At 34.5% G+C, this 26777-nt stretch overlaps 1 protein-coding gene across 5 annotated transcripts in view; it reads left to right on the forward strand.

Annotated features, from left to right (window-relative positions):
* Positions 1 to 1343: 1343 nt before the first annotated feature.
* LOC114328453 (somatomedin-B and thrombospondin type-1 domain-containing protein) overlaps positions 1344 to 26777 on the forward strand; it is a 145589-nt gene continuing 120155 nt past the window's right edge. Inside the window, exons 1-2 of one of the 5 annotated variants that reach the window (XM_050656500.1) lie at positions 1344 to 2124; positions 21511 to 21634. In XM_050656500.1, the coding sequence (XP_050512457.1) occupies positions 21519 to 21634 (116 nt within the window). In that variant the 5' untranslated portion in view covers positions 1344 to 2124; positions 21511 to 21518. Of the gene's footprint in view, positions 2125 to 8098; positions 8542 to 8561; positions 13304 to 21510; positions 21635 to 26777 lie in introns of those variants that run through there. The other 4 variants (XM_050656499.1, XM_050656502.1, XM_050656498.1 and 1 more) reach the window with 4 other exon arrangements.

A 26777-nucleotide genomic window follows, 5' to 3' on the forward strand; every position in this document is an offset into this window, starting at 1 on the left:
CTTTTTCTGTCTTTACACGGCAAGTTACGTGTAGTAAAATTCTCACTGGTATGAATATGTAAACTTAACTTGACAAATGTCATCATTAACTTTAAAGAGATGGCTTTTGAATGTTCTTGGATAAATGTTACTTGTATAATTGCATCATTAATTCAGTTAATTAATATGATAATTTTTTTCACTAACTATGTATTCAGTGCTTGTCATAATTTATATACTGTACAACAAAAACTAATACTCAATCGAGAAAAGAGGAAAAGTGATAAAGTGATTTTTTAAAAATATATTGTTACTATGGAACGCTTATAATTTTGAACATCTTTAACAACAAAATACTTGTATCACAGTATATAATATCCTGGTGTATTATGTGCTTGAGATCTTCCATAAATAATAAACAATAGATAACTTTTTATTAATTTCACGTCTTAAATCAATTATGGGCCATTCCACGAACATACGCCTGTTTTGGATTACTTCGACAACGAATATTTTACTGTGCAACATAAGAAGTACGAAAGTAAATGGCGCTAATAATTATTCCAAAAAACAACAATGTAATTTGCAATTTATTTTCGTTCTTCTTATTTTGCACAGTAAAATATTCGTTGTCGAAGTAATCCAAAACAGGCGTATGTTCGTGGAATAGGGTATATTTATCAAATACATAAAATCCTTTATAAAAGATATATTTGTTAAAATCCCTATACAGGGCTACATCAAAGACTTGCTTCCGTACAGTCATGATGTGAATTTGTCAGATAGAGCTCATTGGTACCTCGGGCGAAAAACATTGGATATCTTAATCATCCATGTTATAATTCACATCTTTGTCATATGTTCCGATGACGGATCAATTGTAAAGGGTTTTTACCCTGTTATTTTTACTTTGGTGTCTTGCATGTAGATTCATTATATAGATAGTTCCACTTTTTCTCAAAACTGCTTTCCACACTAAAACCAATTCAACTAAAAATCAAACTGAAAAGCTACTTGACAGATCCACCTGAAATTTATCATATATTTTCTTTAGACGTTTTGTGAGGTGAAGCTGTCGAGATGTTTTTTGTTTTATGCTTATTTTTTGTTTAACAATACTAAATATGTTGATTTGCACACTTTTTACAAAAAAAATGTTATTTTGGCTTCCGAGTGATATCAAAAACTCAAAAATCGTCATAAAAAAACACCAATAATAATTTTCTGTGAATAAAATTCACAAAAATATGCTTAAAATGTTGACTTCAAACCATAGCTCCCCCCCCCCCCACCTAAAAACAAAATTAATAAAAAGTTGAAAATTCGAACATGTTAAGGTGTAACGTTTGAAAAAACTCCAACATTAATTTAATATCCCAATTCCCAAAAAGAATGTCTATTTTTTTAATTTATTTTGTGAAGTTCAATATCATTATAAGATCCCAAGCCGACCCTGTATACAGCCATGAAGTATTGCAGCAACATTTCAATGTGTTACAAGATTCCTGTTTATTTGAGACGCAAAAACAGAATTTGTAAGAAGTGTTGACAAAAGTACAGTTCTAATGCGTAGATGAACTTTCTAGAACAAATCTTGAACTGAAAGTTGAGTTCTTGTCAACTAAGCATCCCTAAGGATCAAAATCGCTCGGTACTTCCGTCGTATTTTCCCCGATCTGTGGCTTCAGACCGAAGCGCAGATCAGTCCGGTTTGATTTCTTCAAGCGTGAAGATCGCTTGCCGACTCACCCCAAAAGGGCGTGGTGCCTTTTGTTACCCGCCGGTAAAGGGTATAGTATGTCGTTCTGGAAGATCTAGTGTGAGGGCACGATGTTTTTTTTACCCCGTAGTGAAGTTGGGTGCTCTTACACTGTGTTTGAGTTGTGACGCAGTACTATACGCCGGCGTGGTATGAAGTCCCTGTATCTTGTCCAAGTTCCTGTTTAAATGAAGTCTTCCGAGTCCCGATTGATGTCCTGATGTAGACATTTTGAGTTCCAGTCCCGTGATGTTTATCCAGTTGATTGCCCCGAAATAAAAAGGAAGCCATGAAGCCCACCTCAGGTCGATGACCCTGCTTGTTTGTAGATGAACCCCCTTTCCGTGTAGGTTGTGACGTGTGATAAAGGATTTTGTTTAAATATGGTATGATATATTTTTTTAAATTTTGCAAGGATCCCAAATGGATAAATATTTTTGTTGGTAAAGAGTTTTGAAAAATAATAGTTGTTTGTGCTTTCATGATGCAACTTGTAAATTAAAATGACAGTGACTTTGACCTTTGACAGCTGCGTCAAAATTTTGTTTTGACATACACTGTCCAACAAGTTCTTGTGTGATGAAGTTGAAATTTGGGACGTCAAGTTTTATTTTTTAGAAAAATCTTAAATCATCGCGTTAAAATTGTTATAAATTAAGTAATTATACTGTAGATATAGTTAGTTAGTGTTTGAACATTAATTTAGTAGTTAATTTAAAAGTTAAAACGGGATAATACGTTAGTAGTGAATTAGAAATACTAAGGACTTTTCTGTAAGTTTTGCCTTTATATAATCATAGTAGCAGTAGTATAGTAGAGTAGAGGCTGGCTTAGGAGATGGACACTAACTCTCCCGGCCCCCCTGACAAAGGGGGCGGGATCTATGCTTTGCTTTCATTGAACTCGCAAAATTTTTTAAATTCCATACACATGCTAGCCCCGAGACATAAAAATAACATTAATTTAATAGAAAAAGAACTCTGTGCTTTAAAAAATAAATTCCAAAACGATCAGATCATGTTAACAGAAGTTAATAACTTATCATCTAGGATTGAAAATATTAGTAGAAGAAAAGTTGAATACAAGGACACTGACTTCGGCCCATTCCTTATTATGATAGAGAGTGACAAGGGAAAAGCAGGAAATATCCATCCTATGGATATTGGGAAAGTATTTCATACAATGGGTACGACTGGAATTAAAGAAATTAGTAGAAAAGGCATGAATAGAATTGGAGTAATTTTTAACACCTCCAAACAGGCAAATATGGTACTAAATAGTACAGAAATCCTTGAGAAAGGATTTCTTGCTTATATACCTCAAAAAATGCTAACATCAAGGGGTATTATTAGAGATGTAAGTATAAATATTTCAATGGAAAACATAGTTAACGACAGTAAATTACAAAAAAACGTGAAAATTATATCGGCCAGAAGACTTAACAGAAGAGTTTTAGATAGCAGTGGGACCGTTACATACATTCCAACAGGAACTGTACAACTACTCTTTGACGTAAGAACTCCCCCTAAAGAAATAATCATATATTCAAACTTGGTAACAGTAGATCCATACATCCCTCCTGTACAGCAATGCTTCAAATGCCTAAGATTTGGGCACTCACAAAGACAGTGCAGGGGAAAAGCAAGATGCCCGAAATGTTCCGATGAACATACAGTACAAAGCTGCACAGTTTCTGTACCAAAATGCCTATACTGCGATCTTGATCACCTTGCCACAAATAAAATTTGCAAAGAATTCGAAAGACAGAAAAAGATAAATGAAGTAATGGTCTTCCAAGATCTCACCTTTTTTGAAGCTGCCAAGCTGTTTCCCCCAATTAAGGAAAAGCCAGAGAATTCGAGAATGTTTCAGAGGAGAAGTAGGGATTTTCCTTCTTTACTATCCAGCTCACCCAGAGCATTTACTCAAGCACTTCAAAAATCCCCATCCTCCACTCCCCATTTCCAGAGTCAAAGTCATGTGGTCCCAGTTAAAAGGAAAAATAAAGTAATTCTTAAAGACATTAGTTATGACAAAGAGGCGCATAAAGCTCTATTAAATGAGGATCTAAGCAGAAATTTACCTAGATTACCGATTTTAAACAAATTAAATGATTCACAAAAGTATACGGGATCACAAGGCCCAAGTTTTGCACTCTCATTAACAAGCAATCGTGTACATTCTCAGGATAGTGTATTTTCAAAAAACGTTGATTTAACCTCTGATAATAATATGGATTTTGCAGGTTTTGATGAGTCACATAATACATCTAATTTTAGTAAAAGTAGTGTTGACTGAATTTTCATTTATTTCTTACAGATAATATAATATATTATTTTTTATATTAAAAATAAAAAAAAATAATAATAGTAACAAATTATATATATAGTTATGATATTTAATATTTTGCATTGGAATATTAATGGTTTCTTTAACAATAAGCAAGATCTAATGGTGTTTCTTAACGAATACGATGTTAATATCATTCTTCTAAATGAAACACATCTGAAATTTTCACAGCACTTGCATATTCCCAATTTTTACTGCTATAGGGATGATAGGATTGATGGATGGGGTGGAATAGCTGTACTTATTCATCAGTCTCTGGCAGCTGATAGGATAGACATTTCACATATTCACTTGCCTGAAAAATGGCAGGCTATCATTATCAAATTTGAAAATTTTTTTATTATAGGATCGTATAAGACACCAGATGTTCGTTTTCGTAAGGAGATCTTTAGAGAATTGGTTCAAATGTGTGATAAACCGTTTTTCTTCATAGGTGACTTGAATTGCCAACATTCTTTATGGGGTTCATCATCTAACAATCCGAACGGTAATCGTCTTGCAGATCTTTTGGAGGAGGATAACTTGTGTTTTCTCAATACGGGTGAGGCGACAAGAATCTCACCGCCTGACTCAAACAGTGTCCCTGACGTAGCTATAGCATCTCCAGGTTTGGCTGTGGACTGCCTCTGGGAAGTTTTTCCAGAGATAGGAGCAAGTGATCACTTTCCTTTTGTAGTGTGTTACGGGCAGGATAGAAATAGTCCCCAAGGAAATGACCCTCTTCAAGATCGCAGTATCTTTAATGTGAAAAAAGCCAATTGGGAACAATTCAACCAATATATTGAGTCTAACATTAACAACATCCCTAATGAGTCTTACACAGATTTTCAAAACCTAATATTAGACGCAGCAAACAGGTTCATCCCTAAGAAAAAGCGTGTTAGATTCCATAAACCACAATTACCTTGGTGGGATGAAGAGTGTTCAGTTTTAATTAAATCAAAGAGGGAGGCAGTCAAGAAGTTCAAACAGGTACCTTCTTTAGAAAACTTCATTAATTTTAAAAAAATTAGGGCACATTGTAAAAAAGAACTTAAATCCAAAAAGAAAAAATCATTTGTTGTGTTTTGTTCCACAATTTCACCTGATACTCCAATATCAGTAATGTGGAGAAAAGTGAGAAGTTTCCATAAGGCTTTCACTAAAGCCTCAGTTAGAACTCCTAGTAATTCATCGTTAGGGGAGGAAATGCTTTGTTCATTGACTCCACCTGTATTTGAGGACATTGCGTCTCACCCAGTGAAATCTAATACTATCGAGTGTGAACTCTTCACTTTAAACGAACTTTCATTGGTTTTGGTTGAACGAAAGGATACTGTGCCGGGCCAGGATGGTATAACATTTTCTATGTTGCAACATCTTCCAGAGTCAGCAATCAAGTTCCTGTTAAAATTTTTCAATTTATGTTTAAAGGAGGGAATGCATATTCCCACTCAATGGAAATCACAAACAGTGTGTTTAATTCCCAAACCCAATAAAAATATAAATTGTCTTTCGGGCTGGAGACCAATCGTTTTATCATCGTGTGTTAGTAAACTTTTAGAGAACATGATAAAAATAAGGTTAGATTGGTATGTAGAACATTTTATGATCCTATCGCCTTTCCAGACTGGCTTTCGTAAAGGTAGAGGGGTGTCTGAAAACATAATTCATCTGGTCAATGAAATCTCAATGAATATCTCAAAAAGGAAACCAGCAGCTGCTGTTATGTTAGACATTTCTTCTGCATATGATAAAGTGTCAATCATCCAATTATTGGACGCTTTGGGAGATCTCAATTTGCCATGGTTACTTATTGAATTGGTTAAACATTTATTGACTAATCGTTTGGTGTCTGTTCGTGATCCTATTTCCTTAAATCTGCTAGGACCAAGAACTACCAATGTGGGCCTTCCTCAGGGTTCCCCTTTGAGTCCAGTACTATTTAATATTGTCATCAATATAATTTCATTTTGTGTTCCAGAGGATGTTCTAATTACTCAGTATGCAGACGATGTTGCCCTCTATTGCTCCGGCAACAGCTGGGTGGATGTTGTGGAAAAATTGAATGGTACAGTAGAAAGTATTTCTAATAAACTTCATGATATGGGAATGTGTCTGTCATCTAGCAAGAGTCAAGCAATTTTTTTTGATAGAAATAGGAATAATATTCCGAATTTACTAATATCAGTGAATAACACACGTTTAGATTGGAAACAAGAAGTTTCTCATTTGGGAGTTATTCTAGATAGTTCCCTTTCTTGGAGAAGTCAAATTGAAAAGATGGCATTGAGGGCTTCCAGTGGAGTCAATATTATTCGTTGTTTGTGTCGAACTTGGTGGGGAGCACATCCTGCAACTTTACTCACTCTATATAAGGCATACATTAGATCACATCTTGACTATGGATCCATTTTTCTGGGAGGTTGTGCACGTTCTCTACTTGCAAAATTGGATAAGGTTCAGTATAGAGCTCTTAGAGTGGTGGGGGGATTTATGAGGTCTTCTCCAGTTCATATAATTTTGTCAGAGTGTGGAGAAACACCGTTAGATCTCAGAAGAATATGGCTAGCATCTAAATTCATTTTAAAAGTAGTAGCCTATGACAACCCAATATATGCCTCAATTGAGCAATTTCACAATGTCTTTCTGGGTTACTTTAGTTTTTGGAGAAGAAAATATTTCCCACCAATACTGGCTGCTTTCCAGAATACTTTACATGAAATTCATGAGGTAGCACATAGCTCCTTATTTCCTTGTCACTCCTTTCCACTTAATATTCAGATTTCTCCTATGGCTTATGAAACTGTCAATATGGGCAAAGAAGCAAATAACCAAACCAAGTTTATGGAATGGTACCTCAATAACTGGTCGAAATATAAACTTATTTTCACAGATGGATCCAAAGATAAACAAGGTAATGTAGGTATTGGGATATACCTTAACGAGAGAACACAGTTAACAGCAAGATTACCCTCCGCTAATTCAATTTGCTCAGCAGAAGTATTTGCCATTAAAAAAGCATTAGAGTTAATCCAACAGAATAATTTTACAAAGTGCCTCATCTGTAGTGATTCTAAGAGTGCTCTAGAAAAAATCACAAGATCAAGCTACAAGGCGGCAATAGACTCACAAACTCTCCAACTAAAACAAAAACTATGTGAATTTGATGAACAACATAGAGAAATTAAATTTGCATGGATTCCAAGTCACACTGGAATTATTGGGAATGATAGAGCTGACCATCTTGCGAATCTTGGAAGAAAGCTGCCCATTAGTGGAGAACCAAAGGCCTCCTTTAAAGATTTTCAAATGAAATATAAAGAAAACCTATGGATCGGTTGGGAAAATCGATTCCAACAAATAGGACAGGCAAAAGGAATTACTTATTGCTCACAAGTTACAGTACCATATAAAAAGGCATGGTTTACAAAATTTCCCAACCTGGGGAGAGGTATAATCACACAAATGTGTCGTATGAGAAGTGGACATTGTAGTGTTCCTGTACATTTATTTAGATTGAAGGTAGTGAATTCAAACCAGTGTTTATGTGGCAGTGTAGGAACTTTACAACATGTTTTATTGGAATGTACTAGGTTCCAAAGAGAGTCCCAGTTGCTTAGAAGGGAACTACAAGGTGATCCGACATTAACTGATGTGTTGTTTAAAAATTTAAACTCAAAGACATTAATCGCAGTGCAAAAGTTTTTAACATCAACAATGACTCGTGTGTAGCTTGCTTAAAAACTTTATGACTTTATGCTTGCTTGCAATGCATGTGCTTTGTGCTTAGTGCGGTTTTGCGTGGTAGTACTAGAACTAGACCATTAATAGTAGAACTTTAGTTATGGAACTTATAAACAATTACAAAGTTTTTTTTTTTTATCTCTTAATATTTCAGATTCAGGAGCTATGAGCTTAAGCCCAGATGTACCTCAGGTACGGCTCTTGAATATTCAAGTCTATATTCACGGATCCTGGCCGGATAGCCCTGGCAGCTAAGGCCATTCAAATGAAGAGAAGAAGAAGAAGTTCTTTTGTCATTCTTTTGTTATGTTAAATTGAAGATTTTTTTTGTAATGTAAAAGATTTGTAGATATTTTGTCCTGTAAAATCATTTTCTGTTAAAAGTTTTTTTGTTTGTTTAAAAAAAAACCACCGTAAAGTTTTAAATAAATGTTTGTGAAAGTGTATCTATCATCTCATTTCTGTAGCCTTTGGAAAAATTTTAACAGAAAACTAATGCAACTGTATGAAAGTTTTAGTTCAGGAGAAAAGAAAGAATATGGCATAGAAGCCAATAATAAGGAAAGATGTTGTCCCAATGTAACCCCAAAGAGGAATCAATGATGATTGTCCCCCCGATTGGTACCCGTAAGTAAGAAAGTATCCAGTAAGTACCCATAGGTGAAATAGAGGATTTATTTCAAACGGCGTCCCTTTTTGTTAAATAGTAGAAAGATCCTCTAGTCAGAGTAAGTACCCTTATGTATTTAGTTATGGTAGTGTAGTCATCTTAACACCCCTTCACCCTCCCTAACGAATCTACGACCTAGCTCCCGCACAACAAATGAGCTGCCGTCCCGCAACGAGGCTTTATGTGTCTGCTTCTTCTTCTTTAGCCCCATTCTTACCCCCCAGTATCTCTATAGATAGTCTTTCCTTGTTCCCATATGAGCAGACATGTAAAACGCATCAAATTGCGCCCAACGTGTGGGGCTTTAAACGCTTCAAATGTCGCCCAACGTGTGTGGCTCGACTCATTTTTGGCCTCCTTCCGGCTCCAGTTGTATGTAAAACGCTTCAAATGGCCCCGGCAACGTGGGGCCTGTACTTTTTTTGGCCTCCCTCAGACCCCATTTGCATGTTCCCACTACCATGTCCTTTTAGCCTCCTTTCGGTCTCATTTGTACTACAACTGTTAGGCAGTGCCCGTCTTGGGTAGCCGATCTCAGTTTGTGGTGCAAGTGTTTCCGATAACATGGAAGCTCGACTCGTGTCATGTTTTGTATGCCCATTGTTACAAGTCTAACTTGTAGACATGTTCAACTAGTAGTTAGCCTATCTACTAGTCCCCAATGTCTTTAGCCACCCCCCACTTAGTGTTACATTTGTAACGTACACCCTGAAGTTTGACCCGAGTAAATATCGCCCCAGTCTTCCCAAGTAGTTTAGCCCAGATTCCTCTTGTCTTGCCCCCCCGAAACTGTTTCATGTCTTTTAGTGCCCCCGAAACTGTTTCAGTCTGTTAGTCCCCATGAAAGAGCCCATTTTTGTAGTTTTTGTTGCAGAATGTTAATAATTTTTCCAAAGAGGTGTAAGTATGTACACATTTTGTTGTGATGTTGATTTGGTCATGCTGTTGATTGTATAGGCATGTACCATTTCATACATCATAGTGTATTTAACTTGTAACCCCATATGTATACTGGTATTGTATTGTATTGTATGTATCGTAGAACAGAATTGTATGTTATTGTAGCGTACTAACTGTATTGTATTGATATTGTACCCATGATGAAAGCATTGATTTGAATTTTTTTGAAAATATTGATGAAATATATAGACAAACAGTTGAATAAAAAAGTAACGTAAAATTTTTTTGAAAATTTTGATTAAAAGTAACGTTAAATATTTTGAATATTGAATCCAATTATGAAGTATAACAGTATGTTGTATTTTTTGCATGTATTCCTATAGATCAACAGTTTTTTTACAGAATAATCGTTTTTTGTGATTATTGATTTGGTCATTTGAGTAGATGTGTAATGTTGTTGGTATGGTCCGTGTATGAGTTTAGTCCCGTATAGTCTGTGTGAGAGAAGTTACCCCTTGTAGAAGTCACCCCGTGAAGAAGTGAAGAGGGAAACCGTGGAGAGGCCCCCCACTTCTGTGTTTTTTTCAAGCAGCCAGGAGAAAAGCTGTCACTTTTAGATTTGAAGATAGCGTTCTCTGTCGACACTGTTTGAGAATAACTGTCTTGAAGTGTAGAAGTTAGCCCCTGAAAAAGCCCCCCCCCTTGTCTGTGTTGCCCCTTGTTTTTTTTTTTTTTTTTGACTAATCTATCTTTGTAGGTGTCAAAAGGATGCCAGAGGTTAGTTAAAAAGAGCCCGTGAAGTAGTAGTTGAAGTCTCCCCCCCAGTGAAGTAGTTGAAGTCCCCCCGTGAATGAAGTATGTCTTTTTGTATCTGACATGTCACAAGTGTAATACTCGTGATGAAGGAAGTGTTGTTCAGCTATCTGTGAACACTTTCATTAGTAGTCGGAGCAAGAAATGTCTTATCCCGTGTGAGCTCATATAGGAACCAAATTTCAATATTGTTTGTGTTTGTAAGCCCCTGAGTATATCTAGAAGTCAAAAAGTATGTTGTTGTCTGTTTGTTTGTCTATCCCTGTTTTGTCTGGAAGTTTTAGAGCCCATTGTCTGTTGTCCCGTGTTGTCTATTAGCCCGTGTTGTCTATTAGCCCGTGTTGTCTATTAGCCCGTGTTGTCTATTAGCCTGTGTTGTCTGTTAGCCCGTGTCCGTGCTGGAGTTTGATTTTTTTTGGCGAATAGTTAGTTGACCTCTCTTCTCTTTGTTGATTGAAAGTAGGCCAAGAGCAGAAGCTGTGACAAGGCTGGTGAGGTTAGGATCTGGCCGCGTTGAGTACAGGTGAAGCTTGCTTTCGGTCGATAAATGGAAGCGGTTGTTCGTCAGAACTGTCATACTTTCCAATGTCCCTTTGGTCTTCCCCTTGCGTGTTGCTTTCATCCCCTGTTTTGAAAAAGTAGCCCCCCGTTTTGAAAAATAAAGTCCACCCCCAGTCTTGAGAAATGAAATGCCCCCAGTTTTGAAAAGTAAGTCTATCCCCAGTTTTGAAAAGTAAAGCCCAACCCCCCTGTCTTGAAAAATGAAGTCTATCCCCTGTTTCGAAAAGTGAAGTGTAGCCCTGTTTTGAAAATGAAGTCTTTCCCCAGCTTGTGATTTGAAAATGAGAGAGTTGTCTAGTGAACGTTCATGAAAGGTTCTTATGTCCTGGATTGGACTGTTGATTGAAAACGTAATGATGTAGTGTTCTCTATATCATATGTTGCGTTCATTTCCCTTAGTCTTGTTTAAAAAGTTTGATATCCTGTTTGAACCCAGTATACTAGTCTTTTTGGTCTTTTGTTGTTGTCACACATACCCCCTCCCCCTTGTTAGTCTTGTTTTGATTTTAGCCCTTGTTGTTGTCATATACCCCTTTGTCTAGCCCTGTCTTGTTTGAATGAGTTGTTGAAGTAAGTTGTTGGTGAGATTTTGTCTCACTGAGGTGTTTAGACTGGATTGTCTAAATCCTCGTTTTGCAGAACCGTTGCCGAAATGTCCCGTGAAACTCGCTAGGTGTTAGCAGAGTTTGGGCAGATGTTTATCTGTCAAACATCAACTTTTTAGTTTTTGTGAACCGCTCGCGGTTAGGCAACGAGGTGACAAGGCTGTGTCTGCCCTGGTATGTCACTTGTGTTACTGCTGTGGATGTCAGCGAGGTCCACACAGGGCACAAGTTTAGTTTCTTTCCCAAGGCACAGAAACTCTTGTCACCTACAGTTCTTTGTAGAGTCAAGAAACATTTAAGTCTACTCGACTTTAAAGAGTCTGGCGATTGATGGCACGCTAGCCCAATCCCTAACGACTTTTTTGTTTTGTTTAATCCCCACTAGCCATTATCTAAATATTTTGATATTGTTGTCCTGTCACACCTAAGATGTCCATGTTGGATTTTTTTCTGTTTGTTATCGAAAACTGGATAATCTTATCCAGGTTTCTCTTTTGCGCGGAGGCTTTGTAACGTTTGAAAAAACTCCAACATTAATTTAATATCCCAATTCCCAAAAAGAATGTCTATTTTTTTAATTTATTTTGTGAAGTTCAATATCATTATAAGATCCCAAGCCGACCCTGTATACAGCCATGAAGTATTGCAGCAACATTTCAATGTGTTACAAGATTCCTGTTTATTTGAGACGCAAAAACAGAATTTGTAAGAAGTGTTGACAAAAGTACAGTTCTAATGCGTAGATGAACTTTCTAGAACAAATCTTGAACTGAAAGTTGAGTTCTTGTCAACTAAGCATCCCTAAGGATCAAAATCGCTCGGTACTTCCGTCGTATTTTCCCCGATCTGTGGCTTCAGACCGAAGCGCAGATCAGTCCGGTTTGATTTCTTCAAGCGTGAAGATCGCTTGCCGACTCACCCCAAAAGGGCGTGGTGCCTTTTGTTACCCGCCGGTAAAGGGTATAGTATGTCGTTCTGGAAGATCTAGTGTGAGGGCACGATGTTTTTTTTACCCCGTAGTGAAGTTGGGTGCTCTTACACTGTGTTTGAGTTGTGACGCAGTACTATACGCCGGCGTGGTATGAAGTCCCTGTATCTTGTCCAAGTTCCTGTTTAAATGAAGTCTTCCGAGTCCCGATTGATGTCCTGATGTAGACATTTTGAGTTCCAGTCCCGTGATGTTTATCCAGTTGATTGCCCCGAAATAAAAAGGAAGCCATGAAGCCCACCTCAGGTCGATGACCCTGCTTGTTTGTAGATGAACCCCCTTTCCGTGTAGGTTGTGACGTGTGATAAAGGATTTTGTTTAAATATGGTATGATATATTTTTTTAAATTTTGCAAGGATCCCAAATGGATAAATATTTTTGTTGGTAAAGAGTTTTGAAAAATAATAGTTGTTTGTGCTTTCATGATGCAACTTGTAAATTAAAATGACAGTGACTTTGACCTTTGACAGCTGCGTCAAAATTTTGTTTTGACATACACTGTCCAACAAGTTCTTTTGTCATTCTTTTGTTATGTTAAATTGAAGATTTTTTTTGTAATGTAAAAGATTTGTAGATATTTTGTCCTGTAAAATCATTTTCTGTTAAAAGTTTTTTTGTTTGTTTAAAAAAAAACCACCGTAAAGTTTTAAATAAATGTTTGTGAAAGTGTATCTATCATCTCATTTCTGTAGCCTTTGGAAAAATTTTAACAGAAAACTAATGCAACTGTATGAAAGTTTTAGTTCAGGAGAAAAGAAAGAATATGGCATAGAAGCCAATAATAAGGAAAGATGTTGTCCCAATGTAACCCCAAAGAGGAATCAATGATGATTGTCCCCCCGATTGGTACCCGTAAGTAAGAAAGTATCCAGTAAGTACCCATAGGTGAAATAGAGGATTTATTTCAAACGGCGTCCCTTTTTGTTAAATAGTAGAAAGATCCTCTAGTCAGAGTAAGTACCCTTATGTATTTAGTTATGGTAGTGTAGTCATCTTAACACCCCTTCACCCTCCCTAACGAATCTACGACCTAGCTCCCGCACAACAAATGAGCTGCCGTCCCGCAACGAGGCTTTATGTGTCTGCTTCTTCTTCTTTAGCCCCATTCTTACCCCCCAGTATCTCTATAGATAGTCTTTCCTTGTTCCCATATGAGCAGACATGTAAAACGCTTCAAAGGTAACAAATATTGCGGTAATAGACCAAAAACATTTTGTGGCCCTTACTAAAAAAAGTTTGCCCACCCCTGTTCTAGATCATAACCATTCTTTTAATTAGTTTCAAATTCTCCATATATTCAGAATGAAGGCTCTAAGCTATCTTCATTATAATCTATGGAAATTAGTAAATTAAAATTAAAAGTAATTAAAGTAATTTAAAGTAAATTAGTAAATTAAAGACAAACAGTTCTTCTCTCCTCAACTTATTCAGTTAAGAGACTATAAAGTGTAGAAACGTAGTAAAAATTCATCACTTGAGAAATATACTCTGCCGAAACAGCTGTAGTGACATTGATTTGTGATAAATTTTGTTGAAGTATTGAAAACAAAAGTTTTCATTGTTTTATTGTTAAATAATATACATGTTCATTTTCACATTAATTTAAAATCTCATTCTGCTGGTTTTTAGTTACTAGACCAATATTATTCAATTCTATGAAGCGATGCCAACACAACAAAGGACAACACATAAATAATGTTTGGATGAATTATTCAGAACAAGAGTATTAATGGCTGAAAATTACAAAAAAATGGCTGTAAAATATATCGGACTTCAAATCAATTTTTGGTTCTAATTGAAAAAAATATGAAGTTCAATAGCATCATCAATACTTTTAATCTAATAGTTTTTGTTAATTTTGATATTTACTTAGTGACAGGGTAATAAAACCCTTTCTATTCTGATTACTCGTTGCAGTAACACGCACATAATAGTGCTTGCAAGGAGAATATTAAAGAACAGTCTCAACTAGTATAAAAGTATACAGACGAACTGAAGAATTTTCAATTTCAGTCAAAATTAATATATGAATTTAGACGGTGACACAAGGTATCTTTAATGTTAAATGTAATTAAAAGTTCAATATTATGCTGGAAGAGCTCAGGATCCGATTTGGGCTCTAATGTCATAGGAGAAGGAGGATCGCTCTCTTATCTAGTGAAATTTTGGACGTAGATAGACTACAATGACATGTCTATCTACACATATTTTTTATTTTTCCTAATGTTACTTCATCTTCTTCGTGAATTATCGATATAAATAGAGGTAACTTTTCCTTTCCCTTTTTTTGAATTATTTTCCTTGTTCTTCTTCTTCTTTGTCTTCCTCTTTATAAGCAATTCTGCTTGTTCATTGGCGGATTGATACCTCTATGGAAGGTTGTCTTCTGCGCTTATCTTTTGCGCGGTTGGCCGATACTTCTTCTACCGATTGGTGATTTATCTCGTGCTATTTTGACCACACGTGTCTCCCCCATTCTGGTTGTGTGGTTGTTCCATTCTTTTTTTCTATTTAGTGTCCATTCGTTTATACACTGTACGTTACATTGTCTTCTAATATCTTCGCTCCTCTTTCGATCTCTCAGTGTATTTCCTGTAATTCTTCTCAGTACTCTCATCTCTGCTGTTTCCAGTAGTCTTTGTGTTGTGGCTGTATCGGGTCTTGTTTCTTATGCATATGTCATTATTGGTCTTACACTGGCTTTATAAATTCTTGACTTCACCTCAATGTTAATATGTCGGTTTCGCCATATAGTGTTATTAAGGCATCCTGCCAATTTATTTGCTTTTTGTACTTGATTTCTCACTTCTTTGTCTAGGTCTCCGTAACTTGACAATGTAATTCTGAGGTATTTTACTTCCATTACTTGTTGAATACTGATACCATCAATTTCTGTTTTGCATCTGATTGGTTCTTTACTGGTTTTCTGAGATGAAATTGTCATATTGAATTCTTTTGCTCTTATGTTAAATCTGTGGACTAATCTTTGCAGACAGTCTTCATCTTGGGCTATCAATTTTGCGTCGTCTGCGTAGCAGAGTATTTTTATTTCTTTGTTTCCCATTCTATATCCTCTTCCTTTGTTGACGTTTTTGATGATTTCATCCATGATTAAATTGAAAAGCATAGGACTCAATGAGTCTCCCTGTCTTATTCCGCTGCCTATATCTATAGGTTCTGTAAGTTGTCCATCTATTCTGACTTGCATTTTGTTGTATTGTTAGATGTTCTCAATAGCGGAATGGGACGATTCGATGCCGCCGGTTCATCGCCGACCGTTTCGATGCCGCCGGTTCATCGCCAGTCCATTTCATCGCCGTCATATCTCGCATTTCCTAGAATTCCTAATTAATACTAAAAATAACTAATAATTGTAATTGTCGAAAATTCGGAAATATATCAGATAGCGATTAATTGACTGGCGATGAATCGGCCGGCATCGGCATCGAACTGGCGGCATCGAAACGGTGGCGATGAAACGTCCTAGACCCCTCAATAGTTATTATGATCTCTATTCTCCTTGTTGTAGGTATTTTTAGTAGTTCTCCTCGTAATTCTCGTACCTAGTAACCCTCTAGTCTTGGTTTGGATGTATATAGAGTTCCTATTATAGCTGTTTTGTTCTTTGTAATAATCATATTTTTATGGCCATTTTCGATACATCCTCAGTCGCGGACTGTTATTTATACAATTGTTAGCGATCTTAGATTTGTTTTTTTTTTGTTCTTCTATCGCTGCATGTGTTTTTATTCCTAATGGGAATCGCGACGTCTTCTTGCGTCCTTTCTTATATCTAGTCGATCTGCGTTTTTTTTCTTTTTATCTTCTGGTTCAGATTTTGTACGTTTTTTATTTGTGTTTTTCTCTTTTGTATAAGTATAGATTTTCTCATCACGTTTTATTTCGCGTTTTTAGATACTTTTTATAAAAAATGCAACAGCCAAACTCTAGTAACAAATAAGAGTTTGACTAAGAATAAAAATTAGAACAGTGAGAAAAAGGGAAAAATATGCAATGGAATATTAACAAATATATAAAACTATAAAGTAGAAAGAAAGTAGATATTTTGGTACTATAGCAGCAAGAGTATTAACTGATTATTGTTCAGTAACACGACTATCACTTATGATGATTACGAAAAGAGCGAAAGAGGAATACAGTGATCAGCGAGCTAATAACCGGCAAAATGATGGAAAACAATTTAAGTTGAAAGATAAAAAGAAATGAAACTAGTGGAGGTGGGAGATTTAGCGATAAAAACCTAAAAAACTTACATTCTATTTATTGTTTCCCACCTTTAGACGCACCAGAGGAGTATGTCAACTAAAACTGTCACTGTCACAGTGGAAGTTGCCAAACTCGTCCGATACGTCCAAAGGTGGGAAACAATAAGTAAAATGTAAATGTATAGGTTTTTATCGATAAATCTCCCACCTCTACTAGTTTCATTTCTTTTTATCTCACAACATAATGTGTTTTCCATCTTTTGCGTTATTTTGCCGGTTATTAGCGCGCTCATCACTATATATTAAGAAGTATACATAAATAAGATTATGCACAAAAAGAAAATAATAGAAAAATTATTTTCCACCTACCTTTAACGAAAGTATACTTTTCCGGACCTGATTGTAGGGACCAGAGTTGTACTTTTCCTCCCTAGGGAGGAAAAGTAAAAGTGACGTCATGGTATTTCATTCATGAAATATAACTTGAAATATTGCCCTGTACAATATCTATTTTCTATTACGTAAGTATCTATACATTTTAACGTTTATTTATAAAACACCCTGTATTTTGCAGAATGGTAAAAAACAGTAAATTGTTATTTTGATTTAACAATGTTTACATTAATAATTTGACTTATATTTGACAGTTGACAGTAATATTGTACCTACTTGTTAGTTTTAGTTTTAATAAATTTTGTTGGTTAGTTACATAAAGTAAAAATGAAAAAATAACTTGTTATTAATTTGAGGAAGGTGGAAAACCATATGTATAACATGGGAGTAAAGTGCCTTTTCCTCCCTTGAATGATTACTAAACTATAAATTACTAAATATAAGTAAACTTCATTCTCGGGAGGAAAAGTAGCACTTTCCTCCCTTGTTATACAAATAGCTATTTTATTTCAACAATCTACATTCATATAATGTTAACAATATTTTCATCAAACATAGATTTAAAAATTCTAGTTTTATTGTATGCTTGAATTTATATTCGCCATTTATTTTTGTTGAAATGCCATAAAATTCAAAGATATAACAAGAAGTTTTGCACTATACTCGGTCGTAATCGTAACCGGCATTTTCCTTTCTAGACAATTGCAGCTTACGTGTAATGGAGTAATATGTTACCGTATTCTTTTTATTCTTTACGGCGCAGCAGCTCAAATTTCTAAATGCATTTACATCCCCACGTTAATCATCCTTACTGAAGCCGCGTCAGACAGACTGCAACTGCATGAAATATCATATTTCCTGAAACGAAAAAACAAAAACTGAACGACTGAGTTTATACACCCGTCTATTGTTTGATTTATGTCATAGAGACACTTGCGTCAAATGTTCTTGCTGATTAAAATTTATGTTTTTATGAGAATTTCATAAAAGTTTTTAATTTTCTGGAGTACTCGTATTAGTAGATTAATAATTAAACCTGGCACGAATGAAGAAGATATTTTTTTGGTGAGCTAAATTAGTGTAGTGTAGTTTCAACTTCCGGTTCGTAAACCATGTTTAAAATACAAATCCCTAAAATGTCATCATCATCAAGGCTTTTCATTCAGGATGGAATGGTCTTACTTAGAGCTTTCTGATTCGCTTATTGCGGTGAATCACGCCGGATACTTCTTGTGTATTTTGAAAGCTTGTTGTATGACTTGGCTTTCGTTACAATTTTCTTCCACGCATGTCGATATGTGCATACACCGAGAGAAGAAAATTCTTGACATAAAGAAACTTTATTAATATTTAAGTAAGATCGACTTGGCATATTGCCTAAGAAATATATCTTTGTATGTAAGATAAAATTTTCTAAAATATTTCAAATAAATTTTAATATACCCAAAGAAATATATCTTAAACATGATTGAGCTATCACTTTCTTGCAAACTGCAAACCCATTTGTCAGAAAGAAATTATATTTGTCATAAGAATATATTTTCTTGGCATTACAAAACTCTTCTTTCTGAGCAATAATATTTCTTAGCAAGGAATATTGTTATCTTACCATTATTAATTAATGCATTTAATGTTAAGAAATATATTTAGCAGATATAATTGTATATTTAGAATTAAGTTACATTTCTTAAAAATAAAGTGATATTACATGCGGCGAAATAAATCATTCTGTTAAGGTAAAATTATTCTTTATTAGATAATAAAAACAGGATATAAAACGTTAGATATTAACAAATACAAATAATTTCTCCACTCTTAAACCACTGGCTTATATACAATAATAAAAGGATGGAGAGGCAAATCCAACTTCCTTAATTTTTCCTTCTTTTTGTTAATAGCACTTTGTATATCAGTAATTACCTAAAACAAAACCGTTGTGGAGAAAGGGTAAACTTATTTTAATAAAAAAATTTTTATAAGGATGTAAGTACATACTTATTTTGACAAAGGGAAATACAAAAAAAAAACAAATACACGGGCCCACATAAATACTATTAATTTTTGGTATAAGAACCGTAGGTATCAGTAAAACAGTCTACAATCCAAAAACATTTCTTGGCATTTCAACAAATAATCATCAATCATATTTAGTTCAAACATGGCTTTATTTATCCTACCATCTATGTTAATTTTTTTATTTTTGTATATGAAATATTAATTATTTATCTGCATAATATCACACAATAGACATTGTTTAGCTAAAATAAGAAGAAAAATACAACCAATGTAAAACATTGAAGTAGACATATATTGTAATTTAATTTATTTATATAATCTAAAAGAAGAGACAGCAAACCTAATCGTTAAGAAATTTTATTACAGGAGAGTATTATTAGTTTACATCTTAAGTTATTTTATATCTATTAACTTATTCAGTTTTCGGCAATAAAAGTTCTTAATCGTTAAGATGTTTCTTTTAGACTAACTAATATTTCTTTATGACAAAAAAAAAGCACACGCCATGTTTGATATAACGTTGAATTGTAGGATTGTATATAGAAGACGATACAATCAAGAAACATATTATAGTTTATACATAAGTATACACATTTTTATAAAGGAACTTACCTGTATACAGTTCTACCATTTATGGAAGCCCCTAGTTGGTTAATAGCTCCTTTCAATATTGTTCTGAAGCTTTATATTAGATATAGATATTATTCTCTCCGAGGTGGAAGTCGAAACGTCAATAAAATCATTTTTTAAGTTAAATTGTGGCTTATTTCCCAGTTAGAATAAGATCCTTTCTTTCAGAGTTGTCCATCAATATAGATATCTAAAATGCATATAAAGATACTATTATGTTTCTTTTAGAACTACATATTCGGATATGTAACAATACTATTATTATATCTTAAATTAATCAACTTACTTTTATTTAATACCTATCGTCGCCTCAAAGCAACAGTAGGATATGTACATATCCTACTGTTGCACGAGTAGGATATGTACATATCCTACTGTTGCACGAGTACACCGTATATGCATATATACCATACACATCGCATCGGTCCCATATGACTTAACTGGTTGATCGGTGCACTAGTGCAACAGTAGGATATGTACATATCCTACTGTTGCTTTGAGGCGACGCTATGTACATGTACGTACCTTCAAAATATCCCTTAGATTTTAAATAATACCAACATATCCAAGATCCACCTATGAAAATGAACTAATGCCACGCCATCTTGTCAAACACTGAGATTAATTAACAAATAGTGAATAATGGTTACTGCGCAATTCTTTTGTGGAAGAAAATCTCTTTGCAAGTAACATTTCGGCATTAATGATAAAGTTTTTAAACCACAGTTACTACAGAGAGTATTTCTGAAGAATTATTTCTTGTGCTTTAAAATATTTATTTGATTGCAAGAAAATTTCTTGTTCACAAATATAAATATGGATTAACTTAACTTATATTTCTTATACTGCAAAATATTTGTAGTTTTCAATTTAAGAAACAAAAACTTCAGGATAAGAAAATTAAAATGTAACCATTAATGCATTTCTTAGTATTGAAGAAATTATCTGTAAGAAATTATTGAGTTGTGTTCAAAAAAACTCGTTTCTTTATGTGAAGCGGTATGTTTAAGTTAATATGATATGGTAACTTTTAAGAAAGATAGCTCAAAGAAATCAGTGTTTTAGGAGAAAATAAATTGTTCTCTCGGTGTAGTTTCCTACAATTTCTCATATTAAGGATTTTGATGATCCTCATTACCTGGTCCTCCCATCTCTCTCTGGTCTTCCCCTTGGTCTTTCAATTTCTGGCTTCCATCTGGCCACCTTCTTAATCCGTAAGTCGTTTTTTCTTCTCTCTGTGTGTCCTAGCCATCTCAGTCTGTGCGCTTTAATAAATATAATTATAATTTCTCCCTCATTATGTCTCTTAGTTCATGGTTAATTCTTCTTCTTATTTCTCCGTTTTCCATTCTTATATGATCCATAATTCTTTTTAGGTTTTTTCTTCCGAATATTATTAATTTTTCTTCATCTTTATCTGTGATGCACTTATCTTGGCTGCGTATGTATCTACTGGTCTGATTTCAACTCTTTATATTTTCTGTTTTGTATTTCTAGATAAGTCCTTGTCCTTCATAAGCCTATGATATCTCCAGTATGTTTTGTTGCCTGCTAGTATTCACTCTGTTACTTCTTGCCTTCTCTTATTTTTGTCATTCACAATTACTCCCAAATATTTAAATTGTTGGACTCTTTCAAAAGTGTAGTTTTTATCTTGATTCCTCTCGTCCTCTTCTAGAGCAGAGTAGATATTTTGTTTTTCCTTCGTTAATTTCTAGACCTCTTTTCAGTGCTTCATTTGCCAAGGTTGTTACTGCTTCTTTTAATCGTTCCTTGTCTCTTCCCATACGAACTGGTTTACTGGAACAAAAAATAATTTACCCATTGACCTTTACTAATTAATAATGATATATTTTCCTAAAACTGTTGTACTAAAATATCTTCATTTGTTTCAGAAATTGCAATGTTATTGCCTGGATCACTTTCACATAGCAGATCAGTTAATAACACCAGTGACATCAGGAAGAATTTACGTGTCCGAGATCCTGCAGAAAATCCTCAATACGATCCCGAAAAGACGTAAGTGAACAACTAATTATTTATTTTAAGTGTATAATATAAATCAGAAATAATACTGGGTGTCCCGAGGCTAATGGGAAAAGTCGAGATCTTAAAGTTGTGAACAAAAATAATGTTACTACATTTAATTTTACATGTTTATTTTTATTTTTAATTATAGTAATAATTATTTTATCTGTAATTATACAATGGTAAGTATGCCAGAAATTACATATAGATTTATTTAAAAGTGCAAATAATATAGTATTTACTTGAATCCAGAGACTAATCTTAAAGCTAAAGTTTTTATTATTTTTGCAAGGCTGAAAAAAGTACCTATACAAGGTGTCTCAAATTGGTACGTTTTTTAAGGTATACCGAAGACAAGAGGAGGTAGAAAAAAAGTGGTTGAGAAGACAAGACATAAATCTTGCCCAAGTAGTTTCGTTCTCAGAGCATCTTCAGGGCAATTTTAAAAAAAATAGGAGGCTATTCAACACATTCAAGAATATAAGATAGGAGAAAGTTGAATGCTCTAATATTCTTGTTCTCATGATCATTTTTCAGTGCGTCACAGTTTTTCGATTTCTCTCTAATGAATTAAGTTAGATGAGACGGAAAAAGCGGTGGCTCCGTGATTAAACACAAAAATAATGCAGCATTACAATGGTTATATACATAAGATGTCTATTCCTAACCTACGTTTGATTCGTTGATATTTAGAATGCGCGTTTTTTCTAGCCAATCAAATACACGTATTTCGAACATTTGACGAAAACTTCGTCCATTTTGGCCATTTTTAGAAGTGTCAAAGAGTCAAGTGACGGTTATTTGTCAATTCAGTATTTTGTGTACCTGTCATTTTGAAATTTCGAATTCGACTTCCCTTGTGTTTCATAACGTTTTTGTGCATTATTTTGTGTTTTGGTTTAGAATTTAGTTCGTTAGAATAAATATATTCTAATACTCCAGGTCATTATGCAAGAAAAAGATCCATAGTAAGGAGACGTAACTCATGGCTGAAGAACCTTAGGAACTGGTTTGGATGTAATAACAATGACTTATTTAGAGCCGCGGTTTCAGAAATAAAGATCGCTCTGATGATTGCCAACTTTTGAAGCGGAGACAGCACCTAGGAAGAGGATAAAAACACAGTTTATGGATAGTTTTGTGTCATTTTTTAATGTTTCCATATTTATAAATTTAATGAACAATATTGTTTACTTTTTAATTTTATTCTCCTTTATAAAAAATACCTACATGTTAACATATTGTGTAAAAATCAAATCTACTAAATTACTAATTAATTTAATTCCACAAGCTTTTCACCTATGGCTAAGTACGATTCTAGCATCTGTCAGATTCGTCAATAATTACATGAAATAAGTCTCGACACACCCAATACAGTATATGACGTCATAATTAATGACGCACTGAAAAATGATCATGAGAACAAGAATATATGGAATACCGTAAACATTTACATAAAAAATATGCAAACAACAGATACTAGACAAAAGGACAAACAGTTTAAAATAACTATTCCGGAGACTACATTATGGGCAATGACAGGAGACAGAATGTCATTCTCGGTAGTCGTCCGCATTATGCTTCACTTTGTTCGTTAATATTTATACATACCAAAATTTTTCACGACATTGGATTGAAAGGAGAGCATCCAATGTCAACCTCGGTTACCAGATTTGTTTCCGCTGGATTTTTTGTGGGGACACCTAAAAACTAAAATCTATAGAACTCCACTCGTAGTTTTAAAAAGTTTACGTCAACGAATTGTCAACAAATGCCTACCAATCACTCTGCAAATGCTTCGGAATCTGAAAGAACGTATTTAATAAACCTTTAGCATTGTATGCACACCAGAGGTCATCAGTTTCATTATTTGGTTAGCGAATAAATAAGTAACCAGCTAAAAATATTATTTTAAAATTTATCTTTTTTTGTAACAAATCAAATAAAGTACTGAACGGAATTTAATAATTGCAAGACTAATTTATAGAGAATTGCAAGGACTTTCAAACGATATCTTTTTTGGCCCCAATTTGACCAAATTAAAATAAACGAAAAGACTGAAAAACTGTTTTCTTCATCTTCCTACTTTATAAATACGCTCATTTTTACTTTGGTTTTTAGCCTCAATTGACGTTATCTGCTCCATCTTACCATCTTTTGCTCGGTCATCCCAATGATCTTCTTCCATTTGGCGATTTGTCTCTTGCTATTCGTACTATTCTATTTTCTGTTAGTCTTTCTATGTGTTGATTCCATTATATGTTTTTTTATCTACGTGTTTATTTCCTCTATACCACATCTCGCTCGTATTTCCTCACTTCTCACTCTGTCTTTTTTTAAATTTGGCTTGTTATTTTTCGTAAGACTTTCATTTCTGCTGTTTCCAGCAGTCTTTTTGTTTTCGCCGTATCTGCTCTTGTTTCCGCTGTGTACGTCATTATCGGTCTTATTGTTGATTTATATATTCTGGTTTTCGTTTCCGTTGATAGATATTTGTTTCTCCAGATTGTGTTGTTGAGACATCCTGCTGCTCTGTTCTCCATGTTCACTTGTTTTCTACTTCTTCTTCCACTTTTCCGTCTCTTGACAGTTTTTTTCCAAAATATTCTATTTCCATCACTTGTTCTATTATTTTGTTATTTACGACCAGTTTACATTGTCTCGGTTCCGCTGATATCTCTAGCGATTTAGTTTTCTCTGTTGAGATCGCCATGTTGCACATATGAGCGCTGTGTCTTCGAATTCTTTAATTAATCTTTGTAGGTCATCTTCATTTTCGGCTGCTATTATGGCGTCGTCGACGTAGCATATTATCTTTATTTCATTTTCTTCCATTCTATATCCTCTTCTTTTTTAACTTTCTTTATGATTTCATCCATTATCAGATTGAATATTTATGGGTTCAGCGAATCTCTTTGTCTAATGCCAGTTTCATACTTGATATGTTGCGATAGTTTTCATTTGCATCTGACCATAGCTATGTTATCTTTTTATATTCTCAATGGTTTTTATTAAATCCAGTGATATTCCCTTTTCATATAGTAAATGTGTCGCGTCCCGAATTCTCACTCTATCAAACCCTTTCTTCAAATCTATCAGGCGCATATATGCTGGTTTGTTGTATTCCAGCAACTTTTTGAAGTTGCTCATAATACTGCGCGCATGCGCACACAGACAGTATGGCGTTTAGTTGCTAAATCTTTTTAGTTATGTATAAATATATCAGTGCAAGAAAAGGTGTGAAAAGAATATATTAGTGTTTTTAGGAAATATATTTATTATAATTTTTGTGTCTTAGGATTTGTCTTCCTCAGGAGTAAGATGAGTATTATTATAACATTTTATTGTATATTTATTATACTTCACCTTGTCCGTTTGTTACCGTGAATTGTCATTAGGTACGTCCGAACCGATACAGACACAGTCCTCGTAGCATATTTGGTATAGCATTCTGCCAGAGATCGAGAGGTCTTAAGTTCGAGTCCAGTGCAATCCTATACTTTTTTTATTTATTTATTTATTTTTTTTTTTTTTGAAAGCGGTAAGCACAAAATTAGTTTGGTGTTTAAAAAAAATTAAAACAAACTGTTTAAAGTTTATTTATTTTTAAGAAATCATATAATAGAAGTATAACTTCTTACGTGCGTACAAAGTACACACACATTATTTTTATATTAGTTGTCTTATTACAAAAACTGCATCCGTGCGTGATCTTCCTGTCCGAAATCTTTGCTGTTGCTCTTGCGGAGTTATCTGTTGTTTATTATTTTTGAAAAATGTATCCCCTTTTAATAAGAAATTGACCTGTTGCTAAGCTTTTTAAAAATATGGTCGTACTTCCTGATAATGCCTCTTGTTTCGTTTTCTTCCTGTCACCCTGTATAATAATTGTCGCCTGATATCTGGTTCCGAATTTTAATCTGGTTCTTACTATTCGTTATGCTGTAAATTTTTAGTTTAATACTTGCAATATAAATTGATTAAGGCCAAGTTGCTAATAATCTTGGTTTGTGTCGAATTTCCAATAATGTATTATAAAAGTCAATAAAGAACTTTCTGTCTTATAATATAGGTACTCATTTGTTTTAGTCGGGCAGCTGTATAGAGTTCAAAAAGTGTGCCACTTTTATCGTTAATTGCCAAGTAGTCGAGTTCGCATCCGAATTACTGAAAAGGCACTTCTTTGTAGCCTTGTCAGCTTTTGTTTAACAAAGAAAAATCCAGATATCACAGCACATAGGCCAGTTGGAACACCACAAAAGAGAAACTAAATAAAGTCGACTCATTGTTCTTTATTTAAATGGCTTTTGGGGCTTAAATGCGGAATGTAAGTTCTGGTTGAGGTGGCATAATCATTAGACTGAGTATTATTTTTTGCTGGATTGCTGGATCTAAGATGGAAGTTTTAACATGAAATACTAAAATTTATTATTCTAATATAGGTAGGAAATAAATAGAACTTATAATATATATTCTCCCGTTTTATACCGCTGACGCGACTTTGGGATTATAGCAGGGTAGTCTGCTATATCTAGGGTCTACGGTATACAAGGAAGGTAACAGGGCCAGTGCTACGCTTTAACCGCCTATTATTACCCCTGGTTTTACCCAAGGTACTCATTTTATTCAGGCTGAGTCGACCTGAGGCCTATAGACATTTTTAAAAATGTCTAGTTGTTCTGGCCGGCGGAACACGGTGGGATTTGAACCCCGGCCTCCAGCACTCGAGCCAAGCATACTACCGCCTGAGCTACGCCGGCCCTAATAGAACTTAATCCAATCAAATAAATATAGCTAAGTAATTTTTGGAAATTTTGTAATATACACACACCACAAAATTAAAGGAGCACCTTGAAAATTGGATATGTTTGATGTCTCGAATTTCCTAAACCAGTTGTCAGATTTGAGTGAATTTTTTACTTTGTTATAGCCTTATTATTTAAGAATATCGGTGTAATGATATTGTTGGTAGACAGGTAAATGTCATTTCATACCGAGTGTAATAATCATACTGTGTTTATTCCTTAAAGTTCGGAACACCGTGTGGAATATTGTAGCCTATATAAAATATTGATATTAAAACTCAATTGTAGCCTAAGGCTTTCTTAACATTTTCTTTTTTGACTCATTTGCT

Source organism: Diabrotica virgifera, chromosome 7, assembly GCF_917563875.1.
Source record: "Diabrotica virgifera virgifera chromosome 7, PGI_DIABVI_V3a".
In the NCBI taxonomy this organism is placed as follows: Eukaryota; Metazoa; Arthropoda; class Insecta; order Coleoptera; family Chrysomelidae; genus Diabrotica; species Diabrotica virgifera.